The sequence below is a fragment of the Malurus melanocephalus genome, unplaced genomic scaffold (genome assembly GCF_030028575.1).
Source record: "Malurus melanocephalus ecotype Western Australia unplaced genomic scaffold, MMel_1.1 scaffold_244, whole genome shotgun sequence".
Taxonomy (NCBI): domain Eukaryota; kingdom Metazoa; phylum Chordata; class Aves; order Passeriformes; family Maluridae; genus Malurus; species Malurus melanocephalus.
Genome location: NW_026623476.1, coordinates 450,816 through 473,580, shown reverse-complemented (window position 1 = coordinate 473,580; position 22,765 = coordinate 450,816). Strand labels below are relative to the sequence as shown.

Sequence of the window (22,765 nt, the reverse complement as noted above, 5' to 3'; positions counted from 1 at the left end):
CAGTGGCCACCAGTTCCAGCGCTGGGATCAGGGTGTAGATACTGGATTTCAAAAGTAGATGATGTTTTTTCCCTGCACAAGCTATCACAAGTTGTTCCTCTCCCCTGCAAATGCTGCTTTCAAAACTGGACAGTGGATGCAAAGGCTCAGCTTGGCCTGATTTGGGACCAGCTCTAACTTAACTTTAAAGCCTACCCAGCCTAAAGCTCCTGTTGCTGAGCTCAGAGCTTCTCCTTACAGCCTGTGGCAGCACCAAACAAGCAGGAGTGAGAAATACAACAGTGAGTGACTCATTGTGCCCAGCCTAGGGTGAAAAACCTCTGCCTCTTCACAGATCCCTATCCACACAGGAGTACTGCCAGGAGCATTTTCATTGAAAAAAAAAMCAGGAATCATTGCTCTGAAGGGGCTGAAAGTCAGTCAAATAATAAAGATCTTTTAGAAAACTGAAGTTCCTCTGYATCTTTGATATTAAATACTCTCAGTAAAGAAATCAAATCACCTCCCTGCTATGGAAGAATCACCTCTGTAGCTTAATCTAGTTTTAATGGGCTAGTGCAAAACTGGAAAATCAGGAATGATTACTTCAGGAACTGCATCCTTCATAATTAAAGGAAAGCCCACACAGCTGGGAAGTACCAATGTGAAGTTTCTTTCAAAGCTCTGTTTCTTGGATCCTGGATATATTCACTGAAAAAGCCCTCATATTTTTAATGCTATTAAAGCAAAGAAAAAAGGGGCAAATTTGGGTTTTACAAAAGCTATGTGGCCCCATTTTGCAAAACAAATTCAGGAGCTCCTTTGAAGTGGAATTTCTGGCTCCTGCAGTCAGAGGATTTAATAAAAAGAAAGTGAGCCAAAGCTTTGATTGTATTCTCTTCACAAAAGCTCTTGCTTGCAAAAACTGCATTTCCAAAGCCTGGACTAAGAGAAGGTGATATCCAAGTTTGCAGGGTGTATTAGGGGGATTTCCTTTCCTTATTTACTGAATAAATTATAAAACCAAATGGATCAACAACACAAACATGCAAGARAAAGTAACCTTAATTCTCCTACATCACATTAGTGTACTCAGTGTGGCTCCAGAAGTGTAACAGGGAAAGACTGAAATCAGTAAGAAGAGCATAATTCTCCTATTCCCCTCATAATTTGACAGAACTGGTAAAGCTGGTGCMGTGACTTTTGGGAAAAATCAAGTCTCAGATATCAAAACAGATAGCAAAGCTGTTCCAGGCTGTTCATCCTCAATATGAAACAAAAGTGGTTCAAAAGAGCAAATAAAAATCAGATCGACTGACACAGACTTTGGTTTTGCTCAAGACTCAGCAATATTTCCAAGAGTTAAAACACAARTTTTAGCTGCAGATCTGTGTTCCACTACAGACAATCTTTTTGACATTGTGTGAAGAATCTCCACTACAACCATGAAACAGGTGAACAAAGATGGGTCCTGCACATTGAACTGTGGTTTGTGGAGGAAAGGAATGAAGAAGGACACTGGATTGATGCTGCCACCTCTTTGCRTCTTGTCCTTTCTCACCCTGTTTTTCCAACTTCACATTTATTCCCTGGCTTGTACAAATTTCAACTGTAAACACTTCAAGTGTCTCATTACAGGGCAATTACAGCATTTTGCTTCTTTTACATGTTCTTTCACATTACCTTGTAACTTGGGTACTATATTGAGCAGGCTAAAAYAGCACTTGGAATAAATATGAATTAAGGTGGCAAGTGAGTTCTTAYTTTTCCCTGTTCTCTGGCAGGAAATATTTTTTTTTTTAAAAAGTGAATCGGACTTCTTCGAAATAATTGATTTTCTAGGTGAAAGTCACCGTGCTCACTCTACTTAAAGGTAAATTATTTTTGAGCAGCTAAAATGATTTTCGGTGACGGCAGGCTGCTGAAGAAAGTGAAATACAGTTCTCTCACTGCACAATTGCAGCACAAACTATGGCCACTTTAAAGCTTTTAAAATTCTTAAYGTGAACAGAGTGGTATAAAGAGTGATGAAATAACTCAAATAACTGCAATAATTTTGAGATAAAAAGTAGCTGTTGGAAAAAAAAAATGAAACCCTATCCAAGCTAGAGGTTCTTAATAAATGCTTAATTCATAAAAATTTGAACAAACCTAAAGGAACAACACTTGCTGCTTTGAGAACTTTGTAACACTTACCAGAATTTAAAGAAAACTTTTTTCAATTATGAGAGTTTTCTTCAAATTTTTACTACTGGGRAAACACAGAAAAAGGATCATTTCTTTTCCGCTTATCAAAGCTTTCTTGAAATACAAACTTGAAGTCTAGCTTAAAATGCTAAGCTATATAATGGAGATTTTAGCAGAGTTGTGTCAGTTATTTAAAGTGAGAGTTAAGGCAGGGAAGAGTCGAGCAGTGCAGGGTACACAGAGGTCAGGACAAGAACATCAGGGGGAGCACCAAAGTGCCCCAGAACAAGTGGAGGCAGCAGAACAGTGAGAASCAGAGAGAGCCTGAGGCTGGAGAGGCTCTTGGCTTTTTCCACCTTCGGGGGATGACTCAAGGTTTTAAAGAGGAAGGCAGGAAAGGGACTGGATTGGTGCATTTGCACTCTGGAAAACTCCACAGCTTCCTGAAGCAGAATCTCCAGCCATGGCGTGCACCAGGCACTCACACTTGGCTGTTTATGATGATCTCCACACCACCCTGAGCCAGCAGCTGAACCAAGAGTGCTGTGCATCCCTGCTGCCAGCTCTGCTTTGTTAAMCCCTCGGTGCAGCTTAACCTGCCCAGACATTCCCCACTCACAAAGCCAACCAGAGGAGCAGCCAGAATGGAACTGCTCTTTCATTCATTTCAGCCACTTTGACATTGTTTTCATGTCCTAACAAATGCAAGGGAAATTTTCAGCTAAATGTGAGCCAGCACAGCTTCTTTGTCAGCAGCAGCACCCCAGCTGAAGGGCTGAGCTCGGAAAGTAGTGAAAACCAGAGATGTATTGCAACGACATGATTTGGGTTCTTCCATCTGATTACTATGAAATAACCCTTTCTGGCTGCTTGTTAAGCAGCTGTGAAGTGTGTTATTTATAGCACGAGCTTCTTCAGAGCTTCAAAAGATAAGTGTTATAAAAAAAAAAACAACCCCAAACCTCTGTAAACCAAATTTCTTAAAAGTATTTTACAGAAAGAAAATTAGAACTAGCTTTTTCAAGCAACTTAAATTCAAGGTTTTTTTCTCTAACATAATCATGTCTGTATAATTAGTTAACACTTATTCCTGTTCAGAGAATTTCCTTCCTTCCAGTTCAGAAAGAAGTGCTCTTACAAGCACTTAATAGGATAATGGTACAAGAAGTAGAAAAGCAAAGCTACTACTGTAACCTACATTGCCTTTTTTTTTAACAAAAAGCAGTTCTCACAGGTTGGAATACTTAGTGACARCATATAAAATGTCACTAATGCTATTCCATTCTTTATCTGAAGAGTATCCTAAGAGTTACTCTACTCTTCCCTTACAAAACAATGTTAGAGACCAGCACATGCTGACAATTCAGAACATAGTCTGATGTAAGGAGAGTGCAAAAACCCCAACAAAACATACCAGGGCAAGAAAAATGGAAAGAAAAAGGAACTCTTACCTTYACAATGTTGCAGGCAAAGAGACCATAAGCATATTAGCAGGGAAGAGGCATCACACTCACTACTGTGACCGAGGTAAACACGCCCTATCTCCAGAACCTTTTCAAATTCTTCTGAGACCCACCCAGCAAAGCTGCACTTCAAGATTTCTGACTGAAGGCAATCCTGATGTCATCCACATCACTGCGTGAAACTCGGGAGCCGTAATGCCAGTGCCTTCCCTGCTCGTTTCAACACAGCAGATGAAGAAATGTTTGAAGTCACGTGGCTTTTGTTGCACGATGAGAATTTGTCTCACCTTGTATTGCTCCACACACACACACGGGAGGATGCTGAGCCTGCTGAGGGTGCAGAAAAGGGAACACCAAACACATCCCTTCACTCTGACAGGTTTTAGATGAAATGKGGGGTTTTAAATAGTTACAAAAAGGTTTCTTCTCGTATTGACCACTCTCAGCAATACTTCCAGCCTCAATCACCTGAATGTTTTCCAACAAGTGTTCCTCAGAAGATATCAAATGCAATTGCTGAAATGCCTAAAGCAGAGGGAAGCACACACTGTGTGTGTGTGTGGTTAGAGATACCATATAAACATGTCTGTTTTACTTGACCTAGTGATTGTTTAATTTCTTTTCTAATTCCATGACTAAGGAACCAAGCTGAAAGTCATTCCTCAGCAGTTCTCCCCAGTTTCAAATAACAGCTTTCAGAAGYGTTGGCATTACTTTGCATTCTGGTGGACACATTAATGTTGCTGGAAAGGGAGAAGAGAACMTCACAGACGAGCCAGGAGCAGAGAACCTTTTATGAGCCTTTTCTTCCTGCTTGCAGTCAGCAAACAGCAAGCAAGGAAATGGGAACAGACTTGACAGAGTTGAGCCAAAGCYCCATCTCACCCAGCACTCTGTCAGGAGGAAGCCAAGAGCAGATGGMTATGGAAGAGCACAAGAATGGAAGAAATACAAAACAGTAACTGATAAGGCCCCCAGCTGATCAGTATTTTGGGGCTACAAGACTTCCTAAACCATAGAAGATGTCTATGAAAGTAACACTGGAGAGGGTCCCTCCCACAGGCCTTTCTTTCCATTATTCCTTTTGAATATATTGAAACTTCTACCTTGATCTATAAGCCTGCAGTGAAAGAAGATGCAACCCAGGCAATATTTGAATCCTGYTCATTTATTTTCCCCTCAAGAGAAAAGTGTGGGTTTCTTCTCCTTTTTTTTTTTAATTTTTTTTATTAGTTTTAGGTATTATATCTTGCAGCTATTGCAAGTCTTTGGTCCTTCCATAAAACTGGGGGCAGTATTCAATAACCTGATGCATCAGAGAAGTATTAAACATGAAAGCTTATTTCAGGAAAGATTATGGTTTAGCTGCTGCTTTAAATGATCTCCAAACTTTCCCACATCTGAACGAACCACTGCTGTGAACCAAACAGAAGGTTTAGGAACACTCTGCCAATTAGGAAAGCCTAGAGCAAGCTGATTCATACCTCACTCGGCCAATACTGGGCCAGGAATGGAAGAGGGAATTGGCAACAAGACCCTTCTTATGCCTAAAACCACAATCTCTTCACTGTTACATTAAATTGCAAAAAACWTGTTTGTTTGACTGGAGAAAATGTGGGGCTGCTACAAAAACAAGAAAGGGAATACATATTTTTACATCCTTTTTGAGCAGCATTTGTCAGGCTGGCACTTACCACCTACATAGGATACTATTACAAGATTAAAGATCTTACCTGGTAAATCAACAAGCTAATCATACCCCCTTGATCAAAGTGCCCACTGACCTTACAATTATCTCTGCATCTCCACACTGCTTATCCTTSAGCTGTCTTAAATTTGAATGCTGCAAAAAGCAAAACCAAAAACCACCTTAGCTCMCTGAGAAAACAAAAGTTCAAAAATCTAATTATTACTGTTCCTTACTTGTAGCATAATATCTACTCATTYATTGGACAATTAAATGTGACTAAATACAATAATATAACTAAATAATAAGAGACATGTATTTGACTCAATTATTTTACGTATCACTGGAAATTATGTCTAAGTTCTCAGTAAGAAAAATATTATAACAAAGTAAGAAAAATTAATTTCTTTCACAAAATGTCCCTCTTTATTTTCCAACCAGTTGAATACATATAATAAATCACAGTGAATCCACACAGKGGGTGTGAGTGCTCACCTGAGCTTCCAAGCAGTTACACAAGAGAGTTTATAGTATTAGTTAACTTTCTCGACAGAGAAAGCCCTCCTGGCAAATCATTGAGACTGTACTAAATCTTAAACTTCTAGAGCTGTAGTGTAGTGGAAGCTGCGGAGCAAGAATAAAAAAAGAGCCACTAAAACAATCTCAAAAACTCCTAAGGGATCCCATTGTTTTCGTACATAGAAAACCAAAAAGTCCTGGAATTAACCTGTGGAACTAAAACCAAATATTCTAAATATATTGCTTGATAGTACCTAACCATTTTTGCTAACTGGTTATCTCAATAGCAGAGTGCTAACTAAATCTCAGTYACATGTATACATAGAGGAAAAGTAGCAATCAATTTGATCTAATAATCATTTGGACTCTGAATTCTCTCTTCACCACCAGTGAAGCCCATTTCCTTGCCATCAGGAAATCCTTCAAGATTAAAGAAAAAAACCTTGGCATTTCTGTACTTTCTGCTCCWCAAGAATCAACAAAAGCCTGAAAATTAATCATTCCGAGTCCCATGTCACAATATTGTAACTCAAAAACTTGCAATCTATAGTTTAAAAGCTAAGATCTTCCTCTTCATGGGAATTCTCCTAATATGCCAGCCTTCCCTTACATAAAGGGGATGAAAAATTCTATTTTACAATCTCTCAAAAAGCTTTTTCCTCAAGATGTTTCTTCCTAGTATGACCTGGTTCATAATCCATATCCTTACAGGGAGAGGTTCACAAAGGAGAGGCTCRTCACTAATTAATTAGTAATGCCATCTGTCCTAATTGAAGACTAGACACCTGATTTTCAATGCAGCAACCATTAAAGCAATAAATATGTATCATCCATGAATGCCACTCCCAGACTAWACCAGGAAAATTTGAACACACAGGCTGAAATCTTCAAATCACTTAATTCTTTTGAAATTATTGTTTCAGAATTTGATTCCCATGAGTTTTAGCCAGAAAGAAAATTCATTACTTGGAGAATCTGGGCTTTAATAAGAAGGAAGATGACTTGGATGAAGCGGGTGARGAGAGGATGTCAGAGCAATGCTGGAAGGGTRAAGCCAGTGAAGTGAAGGACCACMCTGTCCAGCTGATCCAATCTGCCAMAGGCTTTGGGGATGCCTTAGGAAAAAAGGCTTCAGGAAAAGACATTACCTGGGAACTGCCTTCTAACCAGTTTCGCTCACACACTCAACCACCAAGGGACAGGAACACCACAATTATACTCTCTCTTTCAAATTCCAAACCCTTGGCTGTATTCCATTTCAATGCTGAACACACAGTGTATCAATAAGCCTCCTGGACAGGAATTAAGAATCATCTCATATCCAGATGAACAGAGATGTAAATGTTATTTGCTGAAGAATTCATCTGCTCACAGCTTGGTTGTGACACATTCTTTATACAAAATCTTAATCTGTTTTATCTTTAAATTATCTTTGGTGAAAAGGTTTTTCTTCTTTCCCCTCRATTTAGCATCAACTTGTCCTTTCTTGTCAAAACCCCTTTTCCAATAACCAGAAACACCAGAAAAGTCAAACATAACTGCTTATCTATATAAGGAACATTCACTAAGTTTGTTCCAATACATTTGAAAAGGCAAAATTCACGTTTTYCACTCCACCTGCCAATTCACCCAAACAACACTCCCATGACATTATCTTAAAATTCACCCAATCTTCTGGCTGCAACACTAAGAGATTTAACAATTAATCCAATCAAATCAGGGAGTTTCTTAATCCATTTCCAACAACATAGGAATAATGTAGGATTAAAAAACAAAGTTGCCTTCTTGATCCTTGAAGTTGGAAGCACTGGCTTAATGACAATATGAAAATAAACCTCAACAATTTGTAATGCTTGCATGTAAGACAATGCTGCAAATGTTGTTTGATTACATTACTGGGAGACTCTTGGAGCATCTACGTTATCCACCCACAGAAAATACAAAATGTGAGCATTTGCTTGGTGAAACTGAAAGACACTTCCTTTGATGCTTCACACCCAGCAATTCCCACTTCAGCATCAGCTCCTAATTGACAATTACAGAAAATAGTGGCATCATGCTGGTCAGTAATTTTAGCTGAGGTGAAGAAACACTCCTTTAGAGGGACCAATGCTCTGTTGAAGGTGACCAAGTACRGGATTCTCCCTTGAGGAKATAAAWAATTRTATTTTTTAAATTGGTTGAKTTTGGTAWTTGCTGCTTAATGGATCTTTGCCTAACTTTCACAGTAGCTGTAATGGTGTCAGCAGAAAGACAAAAATTTCTTGAAGAATATAAATATTATCAAGGAAGCCAAGTACTAGAGATCAATTTCTGTTCATTTCTGTTTCAGTTAAATTCCTTCACAAAAGAGCCATGAAAGGTTTGTAGTGACCACGTTACTCTAGAGCTGACAAACCCTGGAAGGTGACACTTGAAAATAAAGCTATTTSCTTTCCTGCAAGGAAAGGAATAAGGACATAGGATTTTGTCATTTGATAACAAATCTCTTTTACTTAATCAATACACACAGTTTTGCAAAATAAGACTTCAAATTATTACTCATGTTTTAATATGTGCTATTACTTCCTCCAAATGCTGAGGGCATTTGGAACTTCCTTGAAGTTCCACAAAAAAATGTTCATGTTTAACCCTCAAGAACCAGGATGAGATGGGGTGGATACTTGGACAGCTCCAGTTAGCAACTACAACTCCTGACAATTTCAAAATATGAACATGCAAACCTCCCCTATAAACTTCAGGGAAGCCAACAATCAGCAGTGCTCACTTTTGAGCTTGTGTGCACYACCTTTCTCGAACAATTGACATTTTTTTTCATATCTTCCTCCTGAAAGGACACTGCTTACAGACAAAACTCAGGTTTTGCTGTACAGGAGAAATAGGAACCAGAAATAAATATGGAAATTGTAATTCTCCATACAAGATTTTTACCATTAAATATATTTAATCCTTCCATTCTTGTAAGCCAGCAAAGAGCCAGCTGATCTATTAAAGAGCATCTCTGTCAGTTATCAGCAATCAACTCATTTACACAACAGTTAAGAAGATAATGACCKAGAAAAGATTAAATCCCTGAGATGTTTCTCAACCAAGTCCAGGTCCATGCTGCTGTTGAGCTAGTGACAGCACAAGACTGCCTGCCATCCATTCTGACACAKACCATTGGCTTCTAGCAAGGTTTCAGAGTGAACCAAGTGGCCTAAAGGSTTGGACAAAATACAGCACCAATTTACAAACTCATTAGGGCAACTGTAAGGGAAAATACACAGAAGTTACACTGTAATGACCACAGTATTTTCACTCCTACTGACACTGCTATCTCCCTGATACTGACTTCAGACACCATCCCAGACTAACTTTGGAAGAAGTTCAAACAAAGCTTATCCTAYAGTGATAAACCAGGGAACAACCAAGGCTCCCTATTCCCAGCTTTACAAGTGTRTTGTGAGTATAGAAGTTCCCAAGGTTGGTTTTCATTCTTGTATTACAGGATTAAAACTTGCACTACTAGTCTTAAAAGTAGAATGGAAAGCAGTCATAAAAATACTGGAGAAAATCCAGTTTGAAGAACCACAATTGTGGAACCACCTGAATTCAGCCATAGCTGCAATCAAGCTCTACAAGCATTCAAGTTAAAAAATGTTTTAAAAAGCACATCCTGTAAGCAACTTCTAGTGCTAACTGCTTACCTCATTAAAGCTTAATTTATTCTATTGATGTTGAAGATAAATTCTATAAAACAACTGCATAAATGGGGACTGTGAATGTTTCCAGAGGATTCCTCAGATAGAAAACTGTCTCCACACAGGGCACTGAATTGTTCTGTGTCTTGCTTGGAAATAGTACAAGAAAAGTTGACAGATGTCAATATGCAAAGGTAGGGCATATTTCTCTCCTGGTAATCACTGACCTAATCACCAAGTACTACCTTACCATTGGTGATAGGTTCTGCAGCTGAATTAATTTGCTCTAACAAATGAAATAACACCTGTGCCTAAAAACTTTGTATCATTAAAAAAACCCGACCAAAACCTAACAAACCCCAACCAGACCACTTTCTATAGTCACCAATGGATTAAAATACTAATTCTTTTGCAAGGTTCTTTTTTTTTTTTTGTGGTTGGCTTTCTCAATACAGCCAAAGAACTACTGCCCACCTTCATTTTGTGTGCAATAAAAAAAAATCTTGACTCCCATCAATTTAACTCCATCTCAGGTCATAAATGGTAAAATATCAACACATTAAGATATCTTGTTGCCACATACAAACTATATTTACCCACTTGTAAAATTAAAAYATTCTGAGAACTGAACAATATTTTACTGAGAAGGGAAACATGTGGGAATGAACACTTGTAATAATCAGCTGGGCACACAATCAGCCTCAGGTCTGTAAGAATTAAATACAATTGGACTGAAATTGGATTTGCTGTATTAAAAAATCAGGTTACAGGTTCCTACATTTCTTGCTAAATTCTACACACCATTCAGAGATGACTAAACTCTTACTTTAAAAAAGCYTATACAGTTGTAGCAATCAGTGACAAATAAGAAGACTAGGACTACCCAATATTATCTCACCATTCTACCTTTCCCACTCAGCTTATAGTTGTGTCAGAGATACCACTGCAATTTAGACACTTCCAGCTGGCAAAGAAATGCAGAACAATACCATGTGGAGTGCAAACAATGGAATTATCCAACTAAAATAGTCAGCAAAGGGTAAATTAGAAAAGGAGTGAGGATAGTGGAAAGGATTTCACTGAAATATAAGTACCTACCTACTTTGAAAATTRTGAACTTGAGAAACTCTTACTCAACCACCTCACCCGTGGCACTTCCTGTGTTTGAACTGAAAAGTTCCCAAATTGTCTGGAGCTGCATCTCTGAACACGCCCAGAGGGATTTTAGTCCTGACAGAAACGAGCAACTCAGCAGCTACAGCATAATTGAGCTCAAACATARAGAGAAGCCAGGCACGTTTCTGCCCTGGACAACTCCAAGGTTAGCTCTTAACKAAAGTAAATGCCAGCACAAATGGAAAGGTTTCTATTCCTCAACATTTTCACCCACCCCTCTACACAACAGCTGTCTTGATCTCAGGAGGAGACCAAGGTACAACAAACACCCAGAATATCTGGATCTCCTTCATGCCAGTAAAAAGGATCACCCCTTCCTACCCAAAACACAGCTGTCACCCTGAAGGAGTCAAACTGAGATTCCTTCCTGTCTGCTATTTCATACCATCCCAGTGTCCCTGGAGAGCAGTGGAATTGCCAGCTAAAGTAACCCATAAGCTACACACAGTTTGCTTTCCTTCCYGATGGCACTGATTCACCAGTTCAGRGCTAAAGACTAATCTTGAAGATGRCCACAGAGATTTGAGGGTCAGAAACGTCCTCCAGAGACTACTCATCTTAGCTCAGTAGCTATTCAAATTTAATGCTAAATAGCTACTCGAAGGCAACAGAGCACTTGTTCTCAGTCAGAACAGAGCACTTACCTTCAAGAGAAGATCCTGAAAGGAAAGCTGCTTCTCACAGCTCTGAAGAGGTCTGAGATTTCTCCAGTGCTCCTGTTGTCAGTGCTTTCCCAGTGCCTAACCCTTGGCAGATCATGAAAAGCTGCAGGTTGAACGTAGCAGCATCAGGTGCCTTCCTGCTAAGTGCACGCACTGCCTTGGATCCTGCTCTGGACTCGCTCCCCCAGGCAAASTCTCAGACACTTGCTTTTCAGGTTATTCAAATTACATCTAATAAAAGATACAATAATTTAACATCTTCAATATCCGTCTCACTGCATTGGAGTGACTTCATTTCTAATTCTCTTTCTGATTTAAGTTTATTAAGTCCTATATTTATATGAAATGCATGATGTATGCAAAAAATTCTGTTGGAATTTCACTTCTGCATTACGTAAGCTTAAATTAAAATATAATGCTCCACTGAAGTTTTCCACAGACAATACATGCATTAATTTCCCATCTACCTTTTCTTTTAATTRAAGGATTAAGCAAATCTGAAGGTCCACTTTGAGCAATACAACAATGCAGAACACACAGTATAAACAGTAAATTGGCCCCAATTGTAATATTTTATTTAGCCCAACCTCTAAGCAGTCAAGTGTTGCATTAACTTTGCCCTGTAACTACTACCAATCCAGCAAAGAATTCATAAATAGAATGACATTAACTATAATTGCAATACTTCAGGTATCATGTATTTTTTATATGCTTTCACATTAGCCCTTTATTTTAAAATTTTGAATACCTAACAACGAATCCTTATACACTGTCCATTGACATACACATCATGAATAAGCCTAGGACCCTCAGGTCACGATTATATCACTGAATGCAACTTCAGATTTTTAAGGTGTCAACCAAACCCATGTTCATTCTGCCTGAGGTTAAATGCACTGACTAGTGCAAGAGGCATGAGCTTTAGAAGTCATTAATCTCATGGAAATATCCCCTGGTTTAAAAAACCCACAAGAGCACTTTGGATTATTGTGGATTCATGGATTTACTCATCTTCTCAATGTGGCTCAGTAGTTTCAACAGAGCAGACGGATTATATGGGAAAAGATTTCTTCTCTGCAACCTAGAAATAGCTTCTTGCAGCTCTTCCAAACACTTGGTTGATTTGTAAAGCATAATTCTTAGGGGAACAACGTTATCCCAAGATGCCATACRAGTCCAACACGATGAGGTACAAGATCCCTTCGGCTGCAGAGGTGACACTTCAGACGTGTGTGGATTCTGGTCATCATCTTTGCAGCTGCAACCTATTTCCCTTCTCCTCACCTCACCCTGGTTGTTTGAAGGCACTTGTTTTGTGTTTACCGAGCACTCTTTTCCATCTGATTCCACCTCGGAGTCCTCTGAGCTGTCATAATTAACRAGGCTTTGAAGAGGACCAAGCAGGGACGCGCTATCAGTGCCCGTCAATGAGTCAGAGCAGCTCMATTCTGCAGCTTCATTATCAGCCTGCTGTGCTGTAAACACCGAGCAATCGTGAGAAGCATCCAAAGACATCAGAGTCTGTGGTTCTGCTTCACAGCCAGCATTTTGCAAACTCTCCCCAGTCACGGAGCTTTGCTTTTCTTGGTGGGAAGTGCTGTGCCTGGTATCAAAACTATTACAGACATCTACAAAATTATGCCACTCCTTACCAAGAAGCTTTAAGTACCTGACCAAGTACTCCAAAAAGCAAGTTTCTGATGAAATCAAAAAGTCTAAAAGTACTGTGGAATCAAATGCAATCTTTTCCAGRAAAAATAAAAAGATACAGTGTGGGTTATATCCACCTGCATGCACAAGGAACTTCCAGGATTCCTTCTCTTTTTGGCTTAGGTTATCCGCAGCATCACACTCTAACCTGAAAAAGGAAATAAACTCAATTCAGCAGAAGTTTGCCTTTTTTTTTTTTTTTAAAGCAGCARTATCTAGAAGATAGATTTTTGCTCTTTTTTAGTTTTGYTTAAAAGTAAGAACCAAAAAAGTTTTTATATCAGAATGAGAAAGAATGAAGGCAGGTGGGGCTGGGAGATCTGACAGACCAGAATCCAAAGCACTTAAAGCAGGCCTTAAAGGGCACTCCTTAGGAAACACTCTGCAATAAACAAAGTTAGTTACAACATATGAACTGTGCTTTAACATAAATATGAAATAATCCTATTTTAATATTTTTGTAAAACTGAACTCAAACTGACTTTCAAAATGTTAAGCACGTTGGAAGAGGAACCTGCTTGTATTTAAGTGTCCAACAGTTGTGTGTTTCTGAGACATTACTTGCACTATCTTCTCATTTGAAGCTTGAGGGTCTTGTATAAATTAGGATAATATCTTGTATGGTCATTTAAACAACAATGAAGTATTGTGCGTCCAGGACAAATCCATGAACAACACATTGCAGTTTTGAGTAACCATTTTTACCAAGTAGCTGGAATTCCCATTGGGAATAATCCTTATAAATTCTGCCAGAAGTACCTGAATTATTGAAGTTTAATTCTAATATCACATTCTTTTCAAACCTCAGTGTTGCAAGGAAATAGTCATGCTTTTTATCTGTCTAACCACTATTTGAGATGTAAAGTCAATTATCCTGAATTACAGGATGTGATAAAGTATTTAGTAGGAAACTATTTCACAACTCTCCTGTTTCAATCCAAAAAAGACAAATTATCAGCTCTTACACCACACATTATTACATCATCCTGAGGTTTTGGGGGGTTTTAAATTATTAAAAAGTAATTTTCCTTCAAACAAAAGCAACCAATGGAACATCACGTATGTCCACATAGCCTCACTAAAGTACAATTCTTCACAGTTCTGTCAAAAAAAGTACACTAACCTATCAAATTTTAAATAGACGAGTAACAAAGCTTTAGCAGCTTCCCACATGTCATCATCTTGCTCCATGAAAACCAAGGAGAGCCATTCACAGTGATGCACAACTGGCTGAGACTGTGGGGAAGGCTTTACGTGACTCCTCCAGAACACCAGCAGCAGGGACATGGAATTCTCAAAGTCTCCTGAAGAAAAGAAATAACCATGAATCTTGCTATACATTTTTTGTTGCCAAATAACTACTTTCACCAACTGTTATGCACTGGAAACTTAAAAAATAAAGAGTGYATATTATCTCTCCTTAGCTCAACTGATTTATCACAACATCAAATTTTATAGATTCATTCTTGCTGCTTTATGTGCTGTAGCTTACTCATAAAAATAACTTTGTATTCATTAGACAGAGACTCTCTCCCTCAAGTCAAAAAACTTAAATCTTCAATACTAATGAGATACTATATGATAGTGGTACTACAGAGCAATTTTTGATGTRATACAGCACACATCCAAACAGAAAATCTTCCTGCGACATTGAAATCAATTTTATTTACAGCATTACGATGTGATTTTCCTTAATATCTGACTTTAAGGTTTGTTTCTCCTGCTAGCAGGAACATCAAATAATCTCTGTTATTAATAGTTACTCTTCAGACAGAAACTCTTCCCTATAAATCTGGAAATGACTCTCAAAATTGAAATAAATTAAAGGTAAGGCACTCTAATCCATGCTAATAAGAAGAAGATGAAATCAAGCAGCTTCCCGGAAGGGAAGTTAGCATATTAAAGCATTTAGGTGCTTGTTTTAAACACTTCCTGCAMTGTCACTAAAATAAGGAAGTACCATTCCTTTCAAATTGAAATTCCCCTTGACAGTTGGGTTGTTTGAATCTAATTAAAGAACTCATTTTTGWGTCATGAATCTGGAAAAGAAAGGAGAATGTTTTTCTTAGACAAAAAAAAWTTCATGGAGATGTCTAAAATGGATATAGCCTACATTTCTTCTTTTTACTTGTTCTTACACAATCTCAGTCTCTATCCATTTTTCAGAAGGTGGATCACAAATAGAATACTTTTTATAATTACTTAAAAATATTTAAGAATGCAACTGACATCACATAAATAACATCTCCCAAAAATCTGGAAAAAGTTTCAGAAGCTGTCTTATGTAGCTCTTCTGTGCGGATGAATTAAAAATTGATTTTAGGCTTGCTACATAGCATAGAAATATAAAAAATAAAATAATATTTACATCYAGACTCTTTACTAAGATGCCTCAATGTAACTGAAGTGCTGTAAAATTTCATCTTTGTTTTAAAAGAAATAGAAATTATTTTTGGCCATGTAATCAGTAAATATAGGAACGCCCATTCTCAGTGGTGACCAGAAACACTGCTTCTGAACTGCTTTTCCATTTTTTTTCCATGAAGGCTGTAATCCAGGGACAGCATGCAGCTTTGATCATTGAATCTGCACATTCACATTCACACAGTGTCAGATGTCCATGGGACATGGACATGGAAAAAAAGCAAGTGGGAAGATGGGATTCCAGGAAGGTCTCGCAAGCAAAAAGCCTCCCCCTGGTGCTTCCTTACAGCAAGGGAGAAGGCACTGAGTGGCTTCCAGTGTGACACAGAATCACAGCCTCTCCCATCAGGAATGTAACTTCCATGGCATTCCCAGCCATCCCAGTGCTGCCCCTGGCACAGCCCCAGYACAGCAGCCAGCTCTGCCCTTCTCCTGCCCCAGTCTAGCTCCTCATACAACAAACCACCCCAGAGGAGCAGGTATGGGAGGAATGCTCACACCTGCTAATTGAAAGCACCAGACCTGTCAGTTAGGGTGAAGAACACAGCCATTTACATAAGGAATATGTGGAGCTGCTGGAATGARTCCAGAGGAGGCCTTGGAGATGCYCCAAGTGTGGGAGCCCCTCTGCTGTGSAGCCAGGCTGGGAGAGCTGGGGGTGCTCAGCCTGCAGAAGAGAAGGCCCCTTAGAAGAGAAGGACCTTAGAACCCCTTCCAGTACCTAAAGGGGCTCTAAGAGAGCTGGAAAGGGACTTTGAACAAGGGTCTGGAGGGACAGGACAAGAGGCAATGGCTTCCCACTGCTAGAGAGGTGGGATATTGGATATTGGAAAGGAATTGTTCTCTGTCAAGGAGGTAAGGCCWTAGCACAGGGTGCCCAGARAAGCTGTGGCCACTCTGTCCCCGGAAATGTCCAGGGCCAGGTTGTACAGGGATTGGAGCAACCTGGGATGGTGGAAAGTGTCTCTATCCATGGCAGGGAGCTGGAACTAGATGATCTTTAGAGCGCCTTCCAACCCAAGTCTTTCTGTGATTCTATGGTAAGTCCAATAATTTCCCTATGCCTTACTTTGGAGCTTCCTTATTTTTATTTACCTTTCTATACCACAGCTGGTTTTGCCTCATTACATTACTTGTCTGACAGCAATGCCTTGCACTTTCAATAAAATAAATGCAAAATGGTACCTAAAGTTCTACCTCCACCTTAGAAAAGAGTGTTACGTGCAGYTCCTTTCAGTTCCCCACCCTGAACAGAGTAGATGCTTGTGCTATGGACTCTCTTTTATTCCAGCTGGACAAGAGCATGGTGTTCCCAAGCTGGCTTAATGKTCTTAATAGGAAAAATTTTCAATCCCAAATGCAGCTGTTTCAAGCCCAAAATATCGCAGGGCCAAGGATTTGATAAAATGCTAGGAGACAACTAATTAGACAAAACACAGCAACAGCAGCTTCTTCAGTGGGTCTTCTCTTTCCTCCCTCCCACCCCCACTAATTCAGCTGAAATCTATTTACAGTCTTAATGAGAAGTGACTACAAAATCTGAACACCTGAAAACTCTTGCTGCTTAATGAAGAAAACTTAAGGTGACTGTTACCTTTGATTTCTGCTTCCGTCGCCGAGTTGTGAATCTTGAATTCCAATGCTTTAAGYACAACCAGACTTAAGGCTCTGAGAACAGTTTGGTCAAAACCATCTTGAGAATCATCTCCAGGAGCAGCTTCACTACTTCCAAAGTAGCTGGACTTTCCACCAAGTGGGATCTGATTAAGCCAAGTCAAATTCACAACCTGCAGAACAGCATTACTCAGTGCAAGCATATCTTCACATAGAGATGGGGTTTGTAAGAACAGTGACCCACTTTTAGCATCTTCTCTAGATTTGTAAAGGACACATTTTTTAAGAAGCAAAATTARTTTCTTCTTGATTACATATGGAATCGATGAGTTAATGAGGTTGAGGACATAAGAAACTTTTAAAAACAAAATTCTCTGGCACCTGAGTGGGGAGTCCAGTTCAATTCTGGAAGCCAAAAGTGCTTCAAGAAGATCTATAAAACTGATCAGATTGTTTGCAGCTTCAGAATAAGGTGAAGTGTAGTGGTGACTGTCAAAATGATGGAGCAGGATGGCATTATAAAATCCCTCAAGCACCGCATCAAGAGGAGCCAACAACTTCTTCAGAACACCTATGGCAACAAGAGGCACATTAGTGGCTCGCAGTGTAACACAGATAAATCAGTAAATAAGAAGTAAATGGATGTTGTGACKACTTTCAGATGAAGTATGTTTAAASCACTATATTTGAACAGCACTTCATCAACCCGTGGATAAGGAAGGGGAACGGCGTCCTGGAGCCGCACTGCTCCCGAGGAATGGCAGGTGAGCTGCGCCCCCTGGCGGCACCCGCGTGYCGGTACCTGCTCGGGGAACACGCGCGTCCTTCAGCGTCTCCTTGATGATCCCCGTCAGAGTCCACAGGCAACCGGCCACCCGGCCATTCCCGGGAAATCCCAACACAGTGTTCAAGCTAAAGCTGAGCCACCTCACATTTAAGGCGTCCTGAGAACAATAATTCAAAAATCAATCACGTGTGCTTCAATTATTATGCAAATTACATTAAATCATAATACAATTATTTCAAATTGTTTCTACCTGTGTTTTGTCTGTGCTTACATTTGAGTCTTTTTAATGTACAATCTCTGTCCTGGGCCATTAAAGTACTGAGGTCTTTAATTACAAACATGAAGCAACACATGCATGCAATAGAAATTATCTGTACGTTCCAAAAAGGGAAAACCAAACCTCCTAATTGTCATATGACCTACCCAAAATCAGATAATGCTGCAGACAGATCAGATCTGAATTCATAATTCCCAGACAACTTGGCAAGTAATATTACAAACATAATGATGAAATACATCTATGTTCAGAGATGCTACTATGGAGACTGCAATATATATTCACTAAATATATAGCAAATTAAAAAAAAACCTCAAGTAATTGGCATATTCAAACAAGATAGAGCAAAGCATTTGATTAACTAAGAGGTTATTACTTATTTTTATCTACTGCTTCACACACCATATATCAAGAAACTGTAAAAATACTACCTAGTCTAGATAGTCTAGATCATGGCTTTTTAAAAATGCCACTATTGCAATTTTAAAGAGAAAATTTCTTGTCATCCACACCCATTTTACCTTAAAAGAGTTTCACAAAATTCCAAATTTTTATATATAAAGACATTCCACACTTCTATTACACATCACATCTCCTTGCTTTGCATACTCCAGGCTCTTCCTAACACAGCTGACAAAGTTTCTTGGAAAATACAAACACTACAAAAATTTGTCTGTAGAGTCAAATGGAACAACSTGTAGGCACAAATTCACTAAGCCATTTTTTGAACTGTGAAGTGACGCCACACTCACCTCTTCCTTCAGCTGGAAATACACAAGAGATGCTAAACWTTGTGAGGCCATGTGAGATAACAGCCGATCGTTACAACTGAGCAGAAAAATCTGGAGACAGGTAAAAAYGGAAAAAATATCTATCATTCCTTTTTTATTTTACCTCCTTTCATAAAAAAAAAAAAATCTTCCAGAAGTTGACAAAAGCTTACCAATTTTGAGTCAACTTCTGCCTCCTTCAGAAGAATAACAAGGATTTCACAGTACTTGTGTCTCATGTGGAGTTCTATTTCCTGGGACTCTGCTTTTGCCAGCATCATCTTGAACAAGGTTAACTGGAGCAGCATCACCTCTCGTGGGCAGAACAAGGAGCTCATGTTTGCAAAGCTGTGGGATAAATCATCTGCTGCAGGGACAGCACCTGATCTATCAGTGTCCTGGTGGCTCCCAATGCCACCAGCAGTAGATGGCAGATGCTTCTGATGACAGGATTCATCTCCTCCTGGTGGCTGTTCAACACCCAGATTCATTAAAGAGGAATAATGATGGCTTTCCCTTGCTAGGGGAATGCCTGCCAGGACATCCTTATACATCTGCTGCAGGAGAGAGATCTTCATTATGAGATCCTGCAATATTCCAGAAAACGCTGCGTGTCTTCACTGGTTATTCACTGCAAATCAGCTCCCAAGTCWTATTCATCCACTAAGAGAAACAGAAGCACCACTGGGCACTTCTGAGTTACCTATAAATAAAATATTTTGCTGTTACTGAACTTAGCAARCACTAGAAAATATAAAAGAACAACACATATTTTTAGAGTTAATACCACCATKATTAAACTTATTTTGAAAATGCAAATTCAGCTGCACAAAACTGTCTCAGCRAAACATTAAAATGAAGAATTACCATGCTGGGAAGAAGTTTACAGTTCCAGTATTAAATTACCAACACCAAAATTCATTTGCTGGAATCAACAAAACCCAAGATGACTATTAGTAGGGGCTACTTCTGAAGATACGAGAACTTGGATCAAATCTTTCTCCTCATTGCTAAAACTACTAAAACATAAATTCTTTTGTGACAGACACCTCCAAAAACAGGCATAAAAATTCAGCTGCAAATTTTCCTCTGAACTGRCAACATTCATTGCTCCTCTGAGTTTCAAACTGGCAACAGCTCTTAAAAAATTGGAAGCCAAAGGACAAGTCTTGACTTCCACTGCACACAGGCTCAAGGTGGACTGACCTCAAAGGCATAGGGATTAAGAAGCTGAAAATTAAAAAAAAATTAAAGTGTAAAACTTACTAAGAGCCAATAAAAAACATTTAAACATATTTAGGAAACGTAAAAAAAAAAAGTCTTTATGCCCACATCAATGCAAGATATCTTTCAATCACAGCGCTGGAATATTCGCTATAGCTTAAAAAGAAGAGTTATTACAAATTCAAATCTCTCCACCAAGTGTGAACACCTAAGCTCTCACAATTTTCTATCTGCTATGTAAATGGCCAGACAGATACCCCATCTTCTCAGAAAAAAACTCCCTTAGGAACATCAGGGTTTCTTTTTCATCTATATTAAGACTGAGGCACATCTAAAATATTTGTGTTTTTAGAGAAGTTTTAACATGTTCTCTAATCAGATCTCTTTTAATTAAAACCAACCAACAAACTCAATACCTGTATCTATGGTGAAGACAGGAGTGGAACTTAAGTTGCTTGTATGAATTTTCATACTTTTTTTCATACTTTGCATGTTTTTTGGATTCCCATCTCTAAGTCTGGCATAATMAGCCAGGTAGAATTCCAGACAGAATCCTGAAGCCATCCATCCATCTGTACTGGCTTTTATTTAAATACTACATTTCCCCTTTCTTAACAAATGAAGAAAACAGTTCAGTCTTCCAAACAGTAAGACATTMTAAAGATCTTCTCATCCATGTATAAATTATACCTGCATTTGTCATCAGACCAAATATTTTAAATTACTAAAGCAATGAAACTGTGCAAGTCAGTATATGAGGCATTTTTGTTCTAGCTTGTAATCTTCACAAGTGTCTAAAATAATATCAAACACTGAAAATAACACCTTCATTTGTACAACCTGATGTTTTAACTGCAACTGAAGCATGTATTGACAAAATGGCTTCCCAAAGGCACAAAGGATTAGTGGTAGACCAAGGTATGCTACCCTGACTCATCACTTCTCCCACCATCAGGAAGCATTTCCTTCAGAAAAGCAGCTAAAATTTGAAGTTGCCTGCAGGAGTGATCTACAATTCCCTCTGGTGTGGTATTTTTAAAGACACATTCAGCAAGGGCTGACCTGAAAACTCCAAAATGTTACAGCATGTTCCTCACCTGATAGAACCAAGAACCCTKCCCCCATCCTTTCCCAAACTCCGYATTTTGAATGTTAAGAATAAATCTGATACTTCAGGCCATAAATTCCCTCTTCATTTGCAGAATCTATTCAGAATTCTACTTCAGCTGGAAATTTATGACCGGAAACCTCATAAAATTTCTTCCAAAATCACTCKGAATATTTTATATAGCTATTGTTCCTACCTTTGAATTTTATTTCTTCCTAAATGAATACCTAATAAAGTAAAATTATCTCAACACATTTACTTCAGTGTTCAAGACCAACTTGAATAATCACCTTATGYGGTAAATGAACAGATCTCATGAACAAATTCATAAAATTCATAAAGCAGAAGAGATTCAGAACTTTTCTAGGACATCAGCTGCGAGATTTCACCTTCACCACATGATASTGGCTGTGTTTTCCCGGATCCTCCCATAACACATTTATGCTCCACCATTAATTTGCAGAACACTTTACAAAAGCATTTCTGAGAAACGTCTCACTCACACACGACAGTTCACAAACATAAGTCATTGAAGGAAATGAAAAGTGAGGGGGCTTATTTTGAAGACATTTACTTCAAAGAGRGAGAAAATATCAAACAAGGACTAAATTTGTTTCAGACATAGCATGAGAGTGAAAAGCTCAAAGCTGAAGAGTAAAGAAAAGCAGTGACAAACTCCAACCCTTACTTGTATTATTTATCTGAGTTATTCAYGACAGCATCTAAAAACCAATTAGGCAGTACCTCACAGAGCCAGACTCCTGCATAAACAGGAAACAGTTCTAAAAACCTTATACACAGACCGATCAGGCAAAAGACAGAAAGTAAAACTATGCACAAAGTCAGAAACTCAAATAAATGGGGTTTTCTTTTATTTTAATGATTAATAATGCTTTAAAATCAAAATCAGACTTATGCCTCTTCATTTATATCTCTGAGTTGTGTGTCATTACAAACTGTTAGTAAAAAAAAAAAAAAAAAAAAGGAAAATGTTATATCAACGATGTTAGTCCTGTCAAATTACAAAGCAATTGTTCCCTGTGAGGGTGGGGAGACCCAGAGAAGCTGTGGCTGCCCCATCCCTGAGGTGTCCAAGGCCAGGTTGGAAAACGATCCAAACCCGACCCTATTTTTATTAAACCTRATTAAACAAAATGAAACTTCAGTTCATGACTTTTGGGTGTGAATCTGAAGGCTCTCGATCTGCTTACAGTGAAATGGTCCAAGCATTTAAGAAATAAAMCACACTTTGGACTCTGTACCCGCACACTCGGGGCTGGCAGAGCGAGGACGGAGTTGACGCTTCTCCAAAGCTTCCACAGCCCCATCCTGCCGGACTGAGGGAGCTGAGGCCTCTCGCTCCTCCAGCAGAGAGCAGAGACCCCCAGCCCGCCGGACTCACCCGGTGACCCATCGTTTACCCGCCCGTTGCTCCCTCAGCCCCGGCCGGGCTCCCCCCGCTCGGCCCCTGCCCGGTTTTTCCCCTCAGCCCCGG

At 39.1% G+C, this 22,765-nt stretch overlaps 1 protein-coding gene across 2 annotated transcripts in view; it reads right to left on the bottom strand.

The window, feature by feature from the left end:
- The window catches only part of LINS1 (lines homolog 1), a 25,601-nt gene extending 2,909 nt beyond the window's left edge, over window positions 1-22,692 (bottom strand). Inside the window, exons 1-8 of one of the 2 annotated variants that reach the window (XM_057375297.1) lie at window positions 22,519-22,692; window positions 19,112-19,641; window positions 18,921-19,010; window positions 17,907-18,048; window positions 17,085-17,675; window positions 14,190-14,370; window positions 11,339-13,214; window positions 3,618-3,959 (exon numbers count right to left, since the gene is read on the bottom strand). In XM_057375297.1, the coding sequence (XP_057231280.1) occupies window positions 12,341-13,214; window positions 14,190-14,370; window positions 17,085-17,675; window positions 17,907-18,048; window positions 18,921-19,010; window positions 19,112-19,516 (2,283 nt within the window). In that variant the 5' untranslated portion in view covers window positions 19,517-19,641; window positions 22,519-22,692 and the 3' untranslated portion in view covers window positions 3,618-3,959; window positions 11,339-12,340. The remainder of the gene's footprint in view (window positions 1-3,617; window positions 3,960-11,338; window positions 13,215-14,189; window positions 14,371-17,084; window positions 17,676-17,906; window positions 18,049-18,920; window positions 19,011-19,111; window positions 19,642-22,518) is intronic. The other variant, XM_057375298.1, reaches the window with a different exon arrangement.
- Between the last annotated feature and the right edge of the window lie 73 nt (window positions 22,693-22,765).